The following is a 14,794-nucleotide window of genomic DNA, read 5'->3' as shown; positions in this document are numbered from 1 at the left end:
AACCATCTTTTCATCTAGAGACACTTACAGCTAAAGAAACCCAGCACACTGAAAATCTGCTCAGAGTCAGCATTTAATGGTTTAGTTACTGATTTACTATTACAGAGTACATTAGATATCTAGAGACAATGCCATGAATCCAAGTTTGCTGTAGCTTTCTAATTGAACATTAAAAAAAAATGTAATGCAAAGTCAATCACTTCAGTTCTCTTCTCCAGCTCTTATCCTGGTTTTTACTTGTGACTATGCTAAATAACAGTAAAAATAAGTACAATAATTTAGAATAAATTAAATAGATGATTTCCATCATATCCTTACTCTCTACCCTATTTCTGAATATGGTTTATGGCTAGTAAGGTAGTGGAATAATTCTTTCAAACAATACATACACCTTGGTCCTTCATGCATCACAAGGAGCTTCTCCAATAAGGGAACTGAAGAAGTCTTCGAGGGCAAAAACAATGCACGTGGACATTTCCAGGTGTAACCTTTCTAACTAATAAATACAGATTTTTAACCTAGAGCAGTCCTTGTCATCTTCCCTGACCATGAACGACAGTCTTGTGCCTGTGTCACCATTAAAGGAGTCCCACAACACAAGCAAAGTACTAAAAATAAATCCTTTCCTTTTGCAAACATTTTGTTAGAAAAATAGTTTATGAAAGGAGTTTTGATTAATTATTTTTGTAAAGTTCATACCCTTATTACCTGATCCTTTTCACACAATTGTGAAAGGGAACTTTAGTCCAAATCAGGAAATTAATATCAATTTGTGAACAGAATAATGAACAAATTGTAGTTATATGGTTAAAACAAGTCTGGATTTAGGAAGAGTGGAGATACAAATATCACAAGTGAGATTCTCATCTGAAGAAATTCTGTGTAGCTCCACTAACTTCATGTGATGCTTTTATAGAGCTGAAGATCTGACTGCATGTGTTTACAATAAATTTGAAACAGATGGACGATTACAAGCAAATTGCAGCCTTAGGAACTTCGGCAAATATTTAAATGCCTGTAAGGAGACTATTCAAGGACATATTATGCATTAAGTTTAGGGGGGTAAAAAAAAGGGGAAGTTTAGTGAAGAAATAGCAAATAAATACGCAAAACTATAAGGGATTCAACTACTGTATCGTTAAACATCTACAGAACTGTTCATTTTGGAGTTTTTAAAGCTTTGCATTTTTCCTGAACAGCATTATTATTCCTTTGCTTTATACAGACTTAGTATTTTGTTACACATACAGAATTTAAGTTCTACTTTCCTACATTCAAAAGCAAACTAAAGTGATGTTTGGAAAAAAACAAAATTATTCTGTTATTTTCATTTAACTGTCGCCTCGTCATCTAGCAAGACATCCATCTAATTCATCACTGAAGTAAAAATACACAGTTGTAATACCAGAAGTGTTTTAAATGCTCATCAGAAATATGTCCTTTTTCTTTCCTCATGGCCCCAGCTATTGACATGACTGGTGGAGGATGAAAGGAAGCTGTACCACTTTCCAATACAAGAAACTTTTGTAAAAAGGGATTCCACAGATAAATCTCAAAGCATGAAAAACCCAAGATGTTACACTGATATGAGCAAAAATTTAGTTAAAAGTAGTTGTGAAAATGATTAAGTAATGCTTTATTTGTTTTTTCTTTTCTAGCTTCTTAGCTGAATTCGATCACAGTCACGTAAACAAAAAACAGCAATGAAAAGAGAAGGTAAAGAACAAATGAAAACTTTTTGTTTCTTTCTGTTCTTGTATGAACATACAGTTTATAGCAAAACATCTCCCCATCTGTTTCACACCAGAAAGAACTAATCCTTCAATTGCTTCTTGTTTAACATTACTCTTGAATTTTGTATACAATATAAAATTCTGTCATTACTGGAGAAGGGCACTTCAGCGTTGCCATGCTTGTGCACAAAACATAGCTGCTTTTTCTGGTGCTGTCATTTCATAGATTTAATATATTAGAGTAAGTTGCTTTTTAATTAGTGTACCGAGTCTATAAATCTGTCACTGTTGTCAGAATTGCACATTTCACTTCCCCAATTCCAACAAATTACAGGAATATTTCTTTCAAAACCTCATCCTCAGCTATTTTCATGACATCCTAGTTTCCTAGCTCCAGCTTTTCCATGAGATCAGCAGGGCATAGTCCCAGCTGCTGTAACAGCTGAGGTAAGCCCTGACACTAGTTTGTGCCTACTAGGGAAAAAAGTAGCAATAGTTGGTTAGTTAAAAAAAGAAACATTTGTTATCTAAAATAATACACCTTTTGTTAGCTGAAAATGAAATGCTAAACCAGAACAAAATAGGGGTCAACATAAAACCAAATCGATTTTCCACTTGGCAGACTTGTCGAGGACAGTTGTTTCGCTGCTAAGACAATATTATGACAGGAAGCAAAAACCAATATGAAATACGGTTTAAAAAGCAATCCAGAGGATGACTTTATTCAGCTAGAAACACGATTCTTATGACAGGACTACAAGTAGGACTTCAAAGTTATCTTAATTACTTCATTCTTATTCACTTACTCACTTTGTATCTTCCACAGACGTCCAGCAAAAATAATTTTCTCCTATTTTGCACCACTGAAACTTAGATATTCCATTTTTATAACAGATTTAAGGCATGTGGTGCTAGGTCTACATATACACTGCAAGCTCTTTCCTGTTTAATGAATTTTTGTAGTTATTTGGCATTTTCATGAAGACTGGAAAAACTGAAAGCCAGAGATTAGTCATTAATGTAAGCAGAATAATTTAGCTTCACATCAAAAATACACAGAAGGAAATCATTTGTACCAATCTCACATGTAGGTAAATAATGTATCTCTCAGTGTGTTAACTTGGTATCATTTATCTTGGGTTACTTGAAATGATGCAATCGGACCCCGGTAAACGTGAGTGAATTGTGTTTCTCTGTCATGAATATCTAGGTTTCAGCCATATGGTCTTCCTTTATGGTGCTACACAGACCCATGCAAGACTTTCAGTAAATGCAAACACTGAGGTGGAGGAGCTGAAAGGAAAACCTTTCCTCCCAAGATACCCTGCACATTTCTAAACTCATAAGTTACTAAATTCCTGCCTCTATTCATTAACAGTATGTGACATGCAATTCCCAACACAAACATCTCAGTGAGGCGCCCAGGGAGAAAACTCCCCCATTATCACCATGGGAGCAATTTGGGGGCAATTATACAAAATTACGTACTTTCAGGCAAAGCAGAGCTGTGAGGGCGGGAATAATTTACTAATCATTACAAACAGCAGAAAAGACTTGCTTCCCAAGGACCTGTCACCTCTCTGGCCTCACACATGGCACGAAGATGCAGGACCCCCGCCGGCAGGTTTCCCTGCTGATACCACCCTCTCCTTCGGGAGCGGCTCTTCTGCCCTCCCACAGGGGCCCCGGAGCTGCCCGGGCCCCAGGCGTCCCCCACCAACCACCATCACCCCAGGTGGGACCCCCAGCTGCCCTCACCCTGAGCCAGGCCCAGCTGCAGCGAGGCCCATGCCCGGCCCCAGCAGACACTGACTTGCTCCTTGCACTCAACCCCGAGCCCGGCTCCTCCCCATGTCCTCGTCCAGCAGCGCCTGGACGGCCGTGCCAGCCCCCCGAGGCGAGGGCTGAGCTGACTGGGAGGGAGGGGGCAGCAGGGCAGGGGCTCTGCAGACGAGGGCGCACGGGCTCTTCTTGCAGCCCCACGCGATAGATTTGAAGTTCTCCAAATCTGCCCACGTAGACCTGTGAATGTGTTTCACCATTTGCCAGTGAGTAGACTAAGGCCTTCTAGCAGAGCTAGAAAAAGGATGGAAATTCTCTTACTCTGTAATTTAACTGGTGCAAATGACCTGTATAAAGGTCAACAAAAAGGATGAACCGAGGCCTTATTTTTTATTTTGAAGTTTGCTCTGGGAGAGGAACACTCAAGTTAGAAAAGGGCAGCAGCAAGCAAGGGAGTACATTATGGCTTTCCAACATCTGACATGTTTCTTTTATTATTTCAAGGAATAAATATCAGAGAAACATGAATTTGAAAGGTTAGCACCAGTTTAATCAAGCATGTTCTTTCCCTTTTCCAGAGGGACCCTGCAGGGATTCATTTTGCAGAGGCTTCTGTATTCTCCGGTCATGGTTTTACCCTAAGAATTTTGCTAGGTAACAGATAGTTGTTTTTTTTTTTTCTCTTTAACATATCCATTTAATTGCTTGGCTTATCTGGGCCTGCTATAAGAGTTGATCTTTGTCACTATTTTTTCTATACTAGGAGTGCAAATAAACAAATACAAAGGAATGAGAACAGGGTTTCTACAGATCATCACAGAGTCCACTGGGTTTTGATCCTTTACATTCTTCAAATAATACAATGTCATGTCTAATGAATGAAAGTAACTCAACATGCCATCACAGTGAAACAACATAACTTAATTATAGAAGATGACTAGTTTAGCACAGAGCTCATGAACCATTCCCTGAGCTGGAGCACACCATCTGGGTTTTCAACACATCTGGGTTTCCATTCACGGATTGCTCAAACATTGGAAATTGTGGTGTCTCACTCTGAGCTCCTGTTCAACCAGGACAGGCAAGTGAAAAATGCTTTCAAAGGCTGAAATGACATCAACAAGCCTGTGACCGAACTTGATAAAATCCTGAAAAGATTCATGTGAGCCAGTAGGGATATTTGTGTGGTCATTTGATGAAAGGTTTACTCACAGTGTGCTTCCTTTCTAGATAAATTTCAACTTCCACTGTTACAGAAATGTCTTACACCATGACTATCTCAATGAGGAAGGGCAAATTTTTGGTTCTACAAAAAGGCAGCCTGGACCTGCCTGTACCATAGCTATTGTATGAGTAACAGCTATTATACAGCTTTTGTTGTGAAAGAGAATTCCAACGTGTAAGAAGAGTACTGATGCCTGCAAGGAAGACAAGGGAGAATAACAAGTATTTTCAGATGAATTACATTTGCTTTGTATGTTCAAATATTTCTTGAATAAAAATCAATCACTCTCTAACCCATACAGGATCATGTAGTACTGTACGTCAGTGTAAAGTGTTAGCATTATCCTACAATATTTTTCCTCTATGGAGAAGATGAGATTTGTACAAAAGTTTCCCATTTCCTGTAAGTATTTCACCATGAAAATAAAAACTGAAAAAATGTATGTGACCTAAAATATCAATTAGTTAGCGAAAAGGACAAATTTTATGCCATAGATCATAGGTGAGTATTACTTCTCTTATGCCCATTGTCATGACTGCAGATAAATGTTTTGCTATTTTTTAAATTTAGGTGTCTGATTTTCTCATGGTTTGTACAAGCACCGTCCTTCTGCTTTATTCATGTAATTAGTCAGCACTAAACTGATGCAAGTAAATAGTCTCTTGAAGAGCCCAAAAGGACTTCATTTTCCATGGGAAAATGACTTTAAATTAGCCATGCAGCACATCTTTTACCTCAAGGAACACCTGAGTTCATGTGGAGGGCTCTTGAGTCTGTGCTTTCAGTGAAAACTCTTCAAACAGTCGTTATGAATGATTGGAGAGCAATCAGGAAAGTTAATGACTTTTCAAAGACAGAAAAGGCAATTGCTGTGAAGATACTCCAGCAATGCTGGTGAAAGTAACTGGCTTTCTGCTGTATGGAAACATTCATCCTCCGACAATTCACATTTGATACATCACAACCAAGTTCTGGTGACAGCGTTAGAAGAAAATGGGGTCCTGTTCCTATTCTCCCCACAGCAATGTGAGAAAGTTTAGAACAAACTGATGATGATCTATTCTGTACAGGTTATCTACCTGGATGAGAAAAATAAACAATGAAACAATGCTAGGAAACGAGGCAGAAAGAAATCCAAACCATGATTTTACCACAAGACTTTCAAAATGTACTTGTTGGAAGGAGCAAAGCCTAGACGTACTTTCAGAAACAAAATAATTCACTTTTCAGAATCATAGAAAGCTTTTCACCAGGTAGCAGGAATAAAAAGCTTGTGAATTAGCTTTCACAAGCTAATTGGGGAAAGGTCAAGACTCAGGCAATCCAGCAGGTAAAGACAAAGACATCCGAGGAAAGGAAAAGTCTGGATAACTTTCCTCTCCTAGTACTGGTATTTCACTGGAACTCACATAATTTACCTCTAGAAATAAAGTGCCACTAAGACATAGGATGAATGAAGGATACCAGCCAAATAAGCCAGAGAGGTTTCTGGAAAATAAAGAAAAAATCCTGACATATAGACTATCCATCCCCATTATCCCACTCTCTTATATTCACACAGGGGCATTTTTTACCACTGTTCATATTGTTTCATATCAGTATTGAGATACTACATATATTGCTACCAAAACAACACGCTGGGCTACGTGGAATTTCTCACCTTGCTCAAGTTAGTGTCTTTGACTGTAGAGAATTATCTATCAAACCAATTAGTTCGTTTACTTTGAACCACATCTGCTCCCATAAGGCCACCAGAGATGAGCTTCTCTTTGTTCATGGGCAATCTGGGGAGCTTTAATGGATATAAAAATCAAAGCATTTAGTTTACAGTAAGTTATATTATTTCTTGGAGCAGACAGCTAGTTCTATCATAAATCTTGAAAACAATCCTGCTGTTAACGACCTCGCTTACTGAAAACAACCTTGTATATGGGGTTTAACTGTCTGGTTGCAAAATGGGACCCTGATAGGCAGGTTTCAGTACAGGTAGATGGATCTCCAATACAAAGGAAGGCTCCAAAAATTTCCAAGGAAGTCCAAAAAGAGAAACAAATGAAAAAGCAGTGTTTTACCTTTGTATTTCAGTAAAAAGTGAAACTTGTTAACCTCTATTTTTTACTTTTTCAGCAAATAAATTTCATTCTGATAGTTTATTCTTACATATTTTACTGCCCCACAGGGTTATGTCATTAGTTTTAAGAAGTGCAATGGCCACATCTTATCTGATTAACAGCTTTTTACAGCACCAGCCTATTTTTTTTTTTTTTGAAATGAGTTGTCCAAATCAATTTTGCTCTACCCCAGCCATAAGTTTAAACATGAACACAAATTACTGTGAGCCATCCACAGAATCTGCTAGAATCCAATTTATATGACTTTTTTTTGGTGCCTGCTAAATTAAAATACATAGATTTGGTAATATTTTTTTCAGTTTCATAGTGATATTTTAGCTAAGCAAAATTTCATGTGCTTATATTTCTATTACTGTGGAATAAAAAAATATCAGTTGTTTGAATAGCTTATGGATATTTTCAAGAATGAACGCTATGCAATATAATTCATCCTTAGGACAAATTTTCATCCCAGCTATCTTAACACATTAACCATTTCACTTAACTATAAAATGACATCACAGAGTAATTTAGATATGTATCATATACCCCCAGCCTATAGGAAAAGTGGTTCAGAACAAGAATTTAGAGTGGTTGAGGACAAGTTTGATTTTCTTCAAATCTTTTATCTTATCTAGAACAAATATTGCACAGGAAAATTCTGCATAACAAACTGCTTACAGGTCATGCATCAAAAAAAATTGCGAAAGGATTTTCATACAGTTTTTTCCATTACAAGCTTTAAAACCAACACCATCCAAACTTATTAATCCCGTAAACAGAATCAAAACTTTCGTTACCCACAATAACATTTAAATATGCTATGGCAAATAATCCAGCGTTAAATCCAGAATCAGTAACGATTTATCATTTAATGGCAGCTGAATCAAGCCAAATAGGCTGATTACTTACAGCCTTGCATGTGTGCATAAATGTCATACACTATATAGAAAGATATGCATGATTAAATATCAATAAAAATGCCTTAAGACATCATCTCCTTATCTGAAAAACATTTGGTCTCAATTGAATGCTAAAATGCTTCTCACTTGTGTTGATGATGAGAAGCCAGAAAACCATTAACTAAGTAATTTCCATACATCTACACTTAACAAGTAAAAATGAAGGCAACAAACAACCTCCCCCTCCACCCCCTTTCACCAAATGGTGAGTATAAAATATTAAGCAAATAAAAGAAATATAAAGCCAATTTAATTTTTTACTGTGCGGTTGTAACTGTGTGCTTTTCCTTTAGGAGCCAGAAGTCTTGGACTAGCCACCTCTGTGTACCTAGTCTACTTCAGCTGCATTGGACGGAAGAGAAATCCAAGAGGAAGAGGCTAGCCGGGGAGGACAAACAGATAGACAGATGGAAGGAAATTTTTTAAAAAGGAAGGCTAAACAGAGTTCAAGGAGCTGTTCAGAGCGGCTTTCCATGGCAACAGAGATCTGTGGGATATATTCAAGTAGCAGAGGAAGACGATCACGAGAGATTCAAAATTCTTGATCTCGTCAAGAAGACATATGCATTCTGGTTACCCAGGTAGTTTGGGTGCTAAACAAGAAGAGGTGCAAACCTGACTCACCTGCCTTTGGAAGGCAAAGTCACAAAAATGTCGTAACTTATCCAAAGCATGCACGCTGCTTTTGAATTATTCTAGAAGTGTTGCAAAATACTCAGTATGCTCCTCTGCTCTTATGTACCATCAGCAGATCTGAAAAAGAGAGGGTCCTCAAGGGAAATACCATTCATGCTTATCCTTTACATTCTTCTCTTTAGGCATCATCTTTGGCCTCTGGGCAAAGTTACAGCTGCTCTTCTGTTATGCTAATAGAAATTACATGCTTTCCCAAAGTGAGCGATCAGCCCATCAGTGTAGCAATGGATACTCTTTTCGATTGTACATTTAATAGCAGCAGGTCAGGAGCAAATTCAGTTACAGTTTCTGATATGTACGGCCTATATCAGTACTTACATATCACCCTAGCTAAAGACAAGAGAGTGGCTAACTGCATATCTTACAACGAATCCTACTGATAAGAACATAGCCCAAAGCATGCCATGATGATATTTCACTGGTATTCATTGCAGAGCCTCTGAATAATCATAGCTGAAATCACAAACCACAACACATTCGTGTTCAAGTTGCAAAGGCTCCAGTAGTCAGAGCTGCTGCGTCCGTACAGAAGGAACATAGGAAGAATGCAGAATGAAGAACATGGAATTCAGCTGTAGCCAGATACAACAGTTTTGCAATATCAATGGGCTAACCAGATAAGGACACAAGCATTTCATGTTGCAGTCTGTGATGGATGGTACGCAAGGCAATATAACAGAGATATTCAGAGAAAAAAAAACCAACACCTCTGCTGCATCTGCTTTTTCTGACTCTACCCGCACTGGTCCACATCTTTGACTTAAATCTATGTTTTCTTTTTAGCATTCTGTTTAAGGACTTATGCGCAAGAATCTCACACATCAAGAGATTTGCCAACCATTATCCCCATGAGCAAATAATATTCCGGGCAGAAAAGCTTTACCAACATATATTCAAATTACTGAGATTTTTATATGGGCAGTAAAACTATTTCTTCTATGAAATAGCTTAGCTCAAGTTACTTTTCCTTAGTCAAGTAGAGGCAAAACATCCTTTAAGCAGGGTTCTGATTTACAGTAAATATCAGAGGGAAAACATAACTTCAAGAATGGAAATGTTCAAAATGCTAAGTTTAGGTCCTTACAGGGCATTCTTTCTAGAAATTACTAGAGATTTGACAGTCATACTAGATACAGTAAACACTGCACTGCTATAGCAAATTGAGTATCTCATTTCCAGCTGTAAAAAGACATGTTTGTACAATGTTCAGAGGTAGAGGACTGTTCAATGAAGAGGACTGAAGCCATCTTCCTTAACCTGCACAGTATCTTATACTTCAAAGAGAGAGGCATAATAACCCTTGTACTGAATACAAATAAGTAACAAAACATATTATTTGAGTTGATGTTTTTAATGCCAGAAATTTGTATTAGTTGCATTTGACAACACTATACATATAGCTATTTCCTAGATGGATACAATGGCACACAAATCAATGACTTCATATAGGAAGGAATCTATAGAACATAAACATCAGTTTTTCTAACCTCAGTAGGAAACACAAAAGATTTTTAATTTATCTCAGTATAGACTACAACAGTGAATAGAATTCTTCAAGTATCCATAATGCAACTTAATTGTAACTATGCTCACATTAAATTCAACGGGATCTCAAGGTGCTCAACAGGCTCCAAAGGTGGGTATGCTCGTGCAGAAATGAACACCTGCACAGATGTGACAGTTTGGCCATGCCCAGTTTAAACATTTAGGTTACTACTCATGTCCTCAGAAAAGTGTTTAAGTACTCAGATAACTGAAAGAGATTGTCTACCAATACGAAGTGGGGGTAGTTGCTCATTTTCGTTAATGGACTGTGCATCAAAGGGATTTAGATGCCAATGCTTTGGGGTTTTTTTGAAAAAAAAAAAGCCTTTTGTGTAGGACAGCTGACAAACAAAATACCTGTTCTTACAAGTTAAGTGCCTTCATTTCCACACATAAAACATGAGCGCTCATTACATTTCAGGGACCTCATGTAACAAAGCTTGTTAAGAAAGCTGCAATTGCAGTTTAGATTTCAGTGTAATAGGCACCAGGGATTGTGCTGTGCCTTTAACTAGTGTATCTTGAGTTTTCTCCACTTGTGTCACCCAGTCCTATACCCTAGAATAGCAATTTTAAGTTTACAAACTACAAGATTGCTCTTCTTTTGCAGCTCCTTTAGAAATAACCCATGGACCTTCTGGTGTCCAAAATCCAGTTTGAAAAATACTGAGACTTGAAAGCAGCATCTTAGCCATTTCCATCTGACACTTATTCTTCACAGCAGGTGTAATATTTTACTGTGATTAAACATCTTATTAAAATAAATATTTTTAGGATTGATTCTCAAACTTGCCATGGCTTACTGTGACATGATGTACTACCAAAAAGGAAAAGAAAAAGCCATGACCTGATTCTTTGCAATACACTCCACCAAAACTCCTGTAATATGGGTAAAATGTGGAAGAACAGAGAAAGAATTCACTGCGCAGCTCTCACTAGGCAGTTCTGGCACTCCTTTCCATGAATCGTAATTCTCTATATAAAAGCAATGCAACTTCGAGTTTGCCAGATGATGATATTTTATGTTACATTAACAGATAATTAAAAGAAGATGAATAATGAAGCTGAAGTGAATCTCCTCCTTTTGTGCAACAAAGACAGATGTGTGAGCGAAGCAGGGATTGTCCTGTGTTCAGGAACAGATACAGCCATTTTAGGGAGAAAGGCGTTGATTTTTCAAATTCCTACTAAATAAGGCAAGACTTCCTGCACAGTGTATATTGCAAATTGGGAAAGAAAAGAAAAATGAGATGTAGAAACTATGCCACACAGCTTAATGTGCTCCCTTTCACACAAAGTAGAATTGCTCCCCCACATGAAGCTTTTCAGGATACCTGGATGGATGGATGGATGGATGTTCACATGAGATCCACGATTCTTCTCAGTGGACAGACATTTGTCCCTACGACTGCAATAGTCTGAGTTCGTTAGAAGTCTCAGAGAAATGAGCAGAAACAAGCTTTATGTAGAGAAAAGCTCCGTTCTGGTCCTCCCCGATTGCTATGGGAGTAAACTCAGTTGCTGAAGATCAGGACAGAAGCAGGTACTAAAACCAAAAACGTCACTGTAAAACATGCAAAGAACTAATGACCGTGTTTCTATCACCAAACACATGCTGCAGGGGATGGCTCAACGTCCCACAACATGTACCTTTTTTTCTATACTCTGCCTTCCTTGCACAGAGCAGCCTGGCACGGACCTCAAAATCATAGGCAAGGAATTCAGAATCACTAAGCTACTGCAAAGGGCCTTGGATAACAGGAGTGGAGGAGAAGAGCAAAATCCTGTCTATTGAAAAATGAGCAGTTCCTCAGCATAAACCTGGACAAGAAGCATAGATGTTAGAAAGCACCCCAAAAGAAGAAGAATCAGGTATGCAAGTACGTACTGACCGATGTGCTGAGCTTCGTGCTCCCAACAGACACCTTGCTAGGCATCCCACAAGTGAAAATGTTATCTTCAACACTGCCTCTGAAAGCCATTTCTGGTGACAGCTCAGCTATTTCTGACACATCCTATACCAGCTCTGCTGTCCAGAGCTGACACAGAGCCAAGCATTCAGCATGTTGGAGGCACCATTAGAAACAGATGAATATTGCAAAACAAATTAATTCCCTCATGGGTAGCAGCAGATATTTTCTTTCACTGGTTGCGGATCATCTATTATTAATAAACATTTGGACAACCACTGGTGCTTGATAAAAATATTACGTAGGAAAGTTTTACCCGATTTCAAAATGAAACACCTTCATTTGAAAACACAAACATGAAATCCACTGTCACTTGAATTCATACTCTTTCAGAAAATATATATAAAAAAAAGCATAGAGCAGAAGTAATACAATGTGACAGGTGACTGGACACAAATCACAAACAGTTAAGGAATGCCTTATATAAAAGCCCATTTTCTGAATCATCCTTATTATTAAATAAATACTAAGAATAACACGATTTTAAATAAAATCAGTGAGGGCCAGTAAAAGTTTAACTCAATAAATTACAGCAGTAATTATCCATTATTCTTAGTAATGTAGCTTAGCCAGCAATAATCTCTCTGTCGCTTCAGACTGTATTTGCACAATGACCACATCAGAAAAAGGCATTTTCACAAAGGCGGCAATTCAACAGCTATCAATTTTCAAAGATATAACAGGTTTCCTTTGTAATAAGGAGTACAGCCTTAGAATAAGCAAGCATAATGCATTTCCTTGTAAATGCTCCCTTCTGGAAGATTTGTTTATCCCTATGGATACGTAGAATAATTTAGCAGAAGTCATGTTGCAGTGGCGCACCTCATGAAATATCTTGAAACCATCCATACAGAAATAGTTTCTAGTATCTCTTTCAAGTGACCGTAAGTCTGGTCAAAAGGTGGTTTTACTATTTTACTACATGGATGGTAATGTGTTGCTATACATACACATGATACAGGATAAAACTATACTCATTTTATCTTGGTATATCAAATGATAAAGCATCACCTCATTGTGGAATAAAAATTAAAGCTGAAAAAATTCTATCTTCTTTTGTAGTCTGATAAAAAATTCAAACTTGTAAAATATATTATGTATAGAATTATGTACACTGAAAAACTTCTGCACACTGAGTGCTTCATCCCTCTCCAGGAGATTAAGCAGCACGTTTTCCGTTTTCTTGCCCAACCAATCTCATAAGGGAGTTAAATTTAGTATTATACAGTCACTCCATAGAAACAAGACACACTAACATTTTCTTGCTTACTATGGAAATATCAAAGAGCTTGTAATGATCAGTTAAAATATTCCATTTGTTTTTTCTCTGAAAAATTGCTTGTCTTAAAACCACACCTAAAACCCCAAGAAAGAACAAATTTTATGGAGTACTCCATGGAGCAAAATTCAACGCAAATCACAGAATTGAGAATAAATAAAAATAACATCATTAAAATAACATACGGATGCTTGGTGCTATGGCAGAAATAAGCATATATGGAAAAGTATTGTTTACTCATAAGGAAGAACTCAAATTATTACTTGAAAATGAGACTACTAAATCAAAATGAGAGCTCAACGGAGCACTGATACTTATACATACATTGGTGCATTTGGAAATTAATTGGATGCATAAGGGATATTCTCACTAACTCGTTCATATAAATTGGTGTACAATAAGCAGGAGAATTTGAGAAGACAACGCTAAAAATGATTGTAGTTCCTTTAGCAAACAAGCAGAAGAGATACAAATGGGGCCTGATTGCTAACACCACTATCTGGGAAGACTTTGTCACCTCTGGTTTCTTTCAGAGAAACAGTTAGATGCAGACAGGCGCGTTACGAAGCCCACAGCTAGGTGCATATAACTCAGGAATAGGAGGTAATTTCCCGAACTATTTAAACATTTTCACAGTTTCTTAACATCTTTAACAGAGACCTCTTCTCAATCCCACCAAGCAGCAGATGAAGAATGTCTTTATACAAAAACAGGAGCACCTTTACATACTGTAAAGTTTAGGACAAATTCCTGCCCAATTCAGAAAGGTGAGGCCCATGCACTTAAACTCTTCAGGATCTCCAGAGAGACTCAGGGTATTTGATGACTAAGAGGAGCAAAGGTTTAGCTAGTGAATGTGATTCAGTTGGCTATATACTCTTAAACCAGTTTCATTTATTCCGTTCACCACGTAAATCAGGAAAGTCAACTTCTTTTATGCTCATCTCCTGGTTTTCAGAGCCCTGTCTCTACCCAGAGACTAGTATGTGGTCCCATACTCACCAAGAGCTTAACACATTTTTTTGAAAGGGTGTATTGATCAATTTCTACATACAAGGGTGCCATAAAAAATTAGGGGGATGGTGGAGGGATGAGGATGGATGGATGGATGACAAATCTAAAACATTACAAGTAAGCCCTGATCATTAAATAACGCTGTGGGAAGGCATAGCAGTCACACCATTACAAATTTATAGCTCACTGTAGGACATCTCGGTTGAAAGGAACTTTCCACAAATTTTGTTAGCCTTTGTATTATTTGAACTACCATTGCTTTCTTGGCAAGTTATGCAATTCAACTGCTAGACCTTCAGAACAAGTATTTTAGCTTCTAATCAAAGTTTGAAAGAGCGCTCTGCCCAAAGACCTTCTCATTAACATGTTTTGCCATCGCACAAGTTCTGTACTCCAAGATCTACATGCTGGGAAATCTTGCAAATCATGAGAACAGATAGCTTGGCAGACTTTGCTCAGATTTCTCAGGCCAATGAA

General features: G+C 37.7%; 1 protein-coding gene across 1 annotated transcript in view; it reads right to left on the bottom strand.

The window, feature by feature from the left end:
* GRIN2A (glutamate receptor, ionotropic, N-methyl D-aspartate 2A) overlaps positions 1–3,755 on the bottom strand; it is a gene marked incomplete at its 5' end in the record, with an annotated part of 84,701 nt that extends 80,946 nt beyond the window's left edge. The window contains one exon of the mRNA XM_009882902.1: positions 3,492–3,755. Within this exon, the coding sequence (XP_009881204.1) occupies positions 3,492–3,755 (264 nt within the window). The remainder of the gene's footprint in view (positions 1–3,491) is intronic.
* Between the last annotated feature and the right edge of the window lie 11,039 nt (positions 3,756–14,794).

This window comes from Charadrius vociferus, unplaced genomic scaffold (genome assembly GCF_000708025.1).
Source record: "Charadrius vociferus isolate BGI_N301 unplaced genomic scaffold, ASM70802v2 scaffold74, whole genome shotgun sequence".
NCBI classification, from domain to species: Eukaryota; Metazoa; Chordata; class Aves; order Charadriiformes; family Charadriidae; genus Charadrius; species Charadrius vociferus.
Note: the sequence above shows the minus strand (reverse complement) of the source record. Positions and strands in the feature narration are given on the sequence as shown.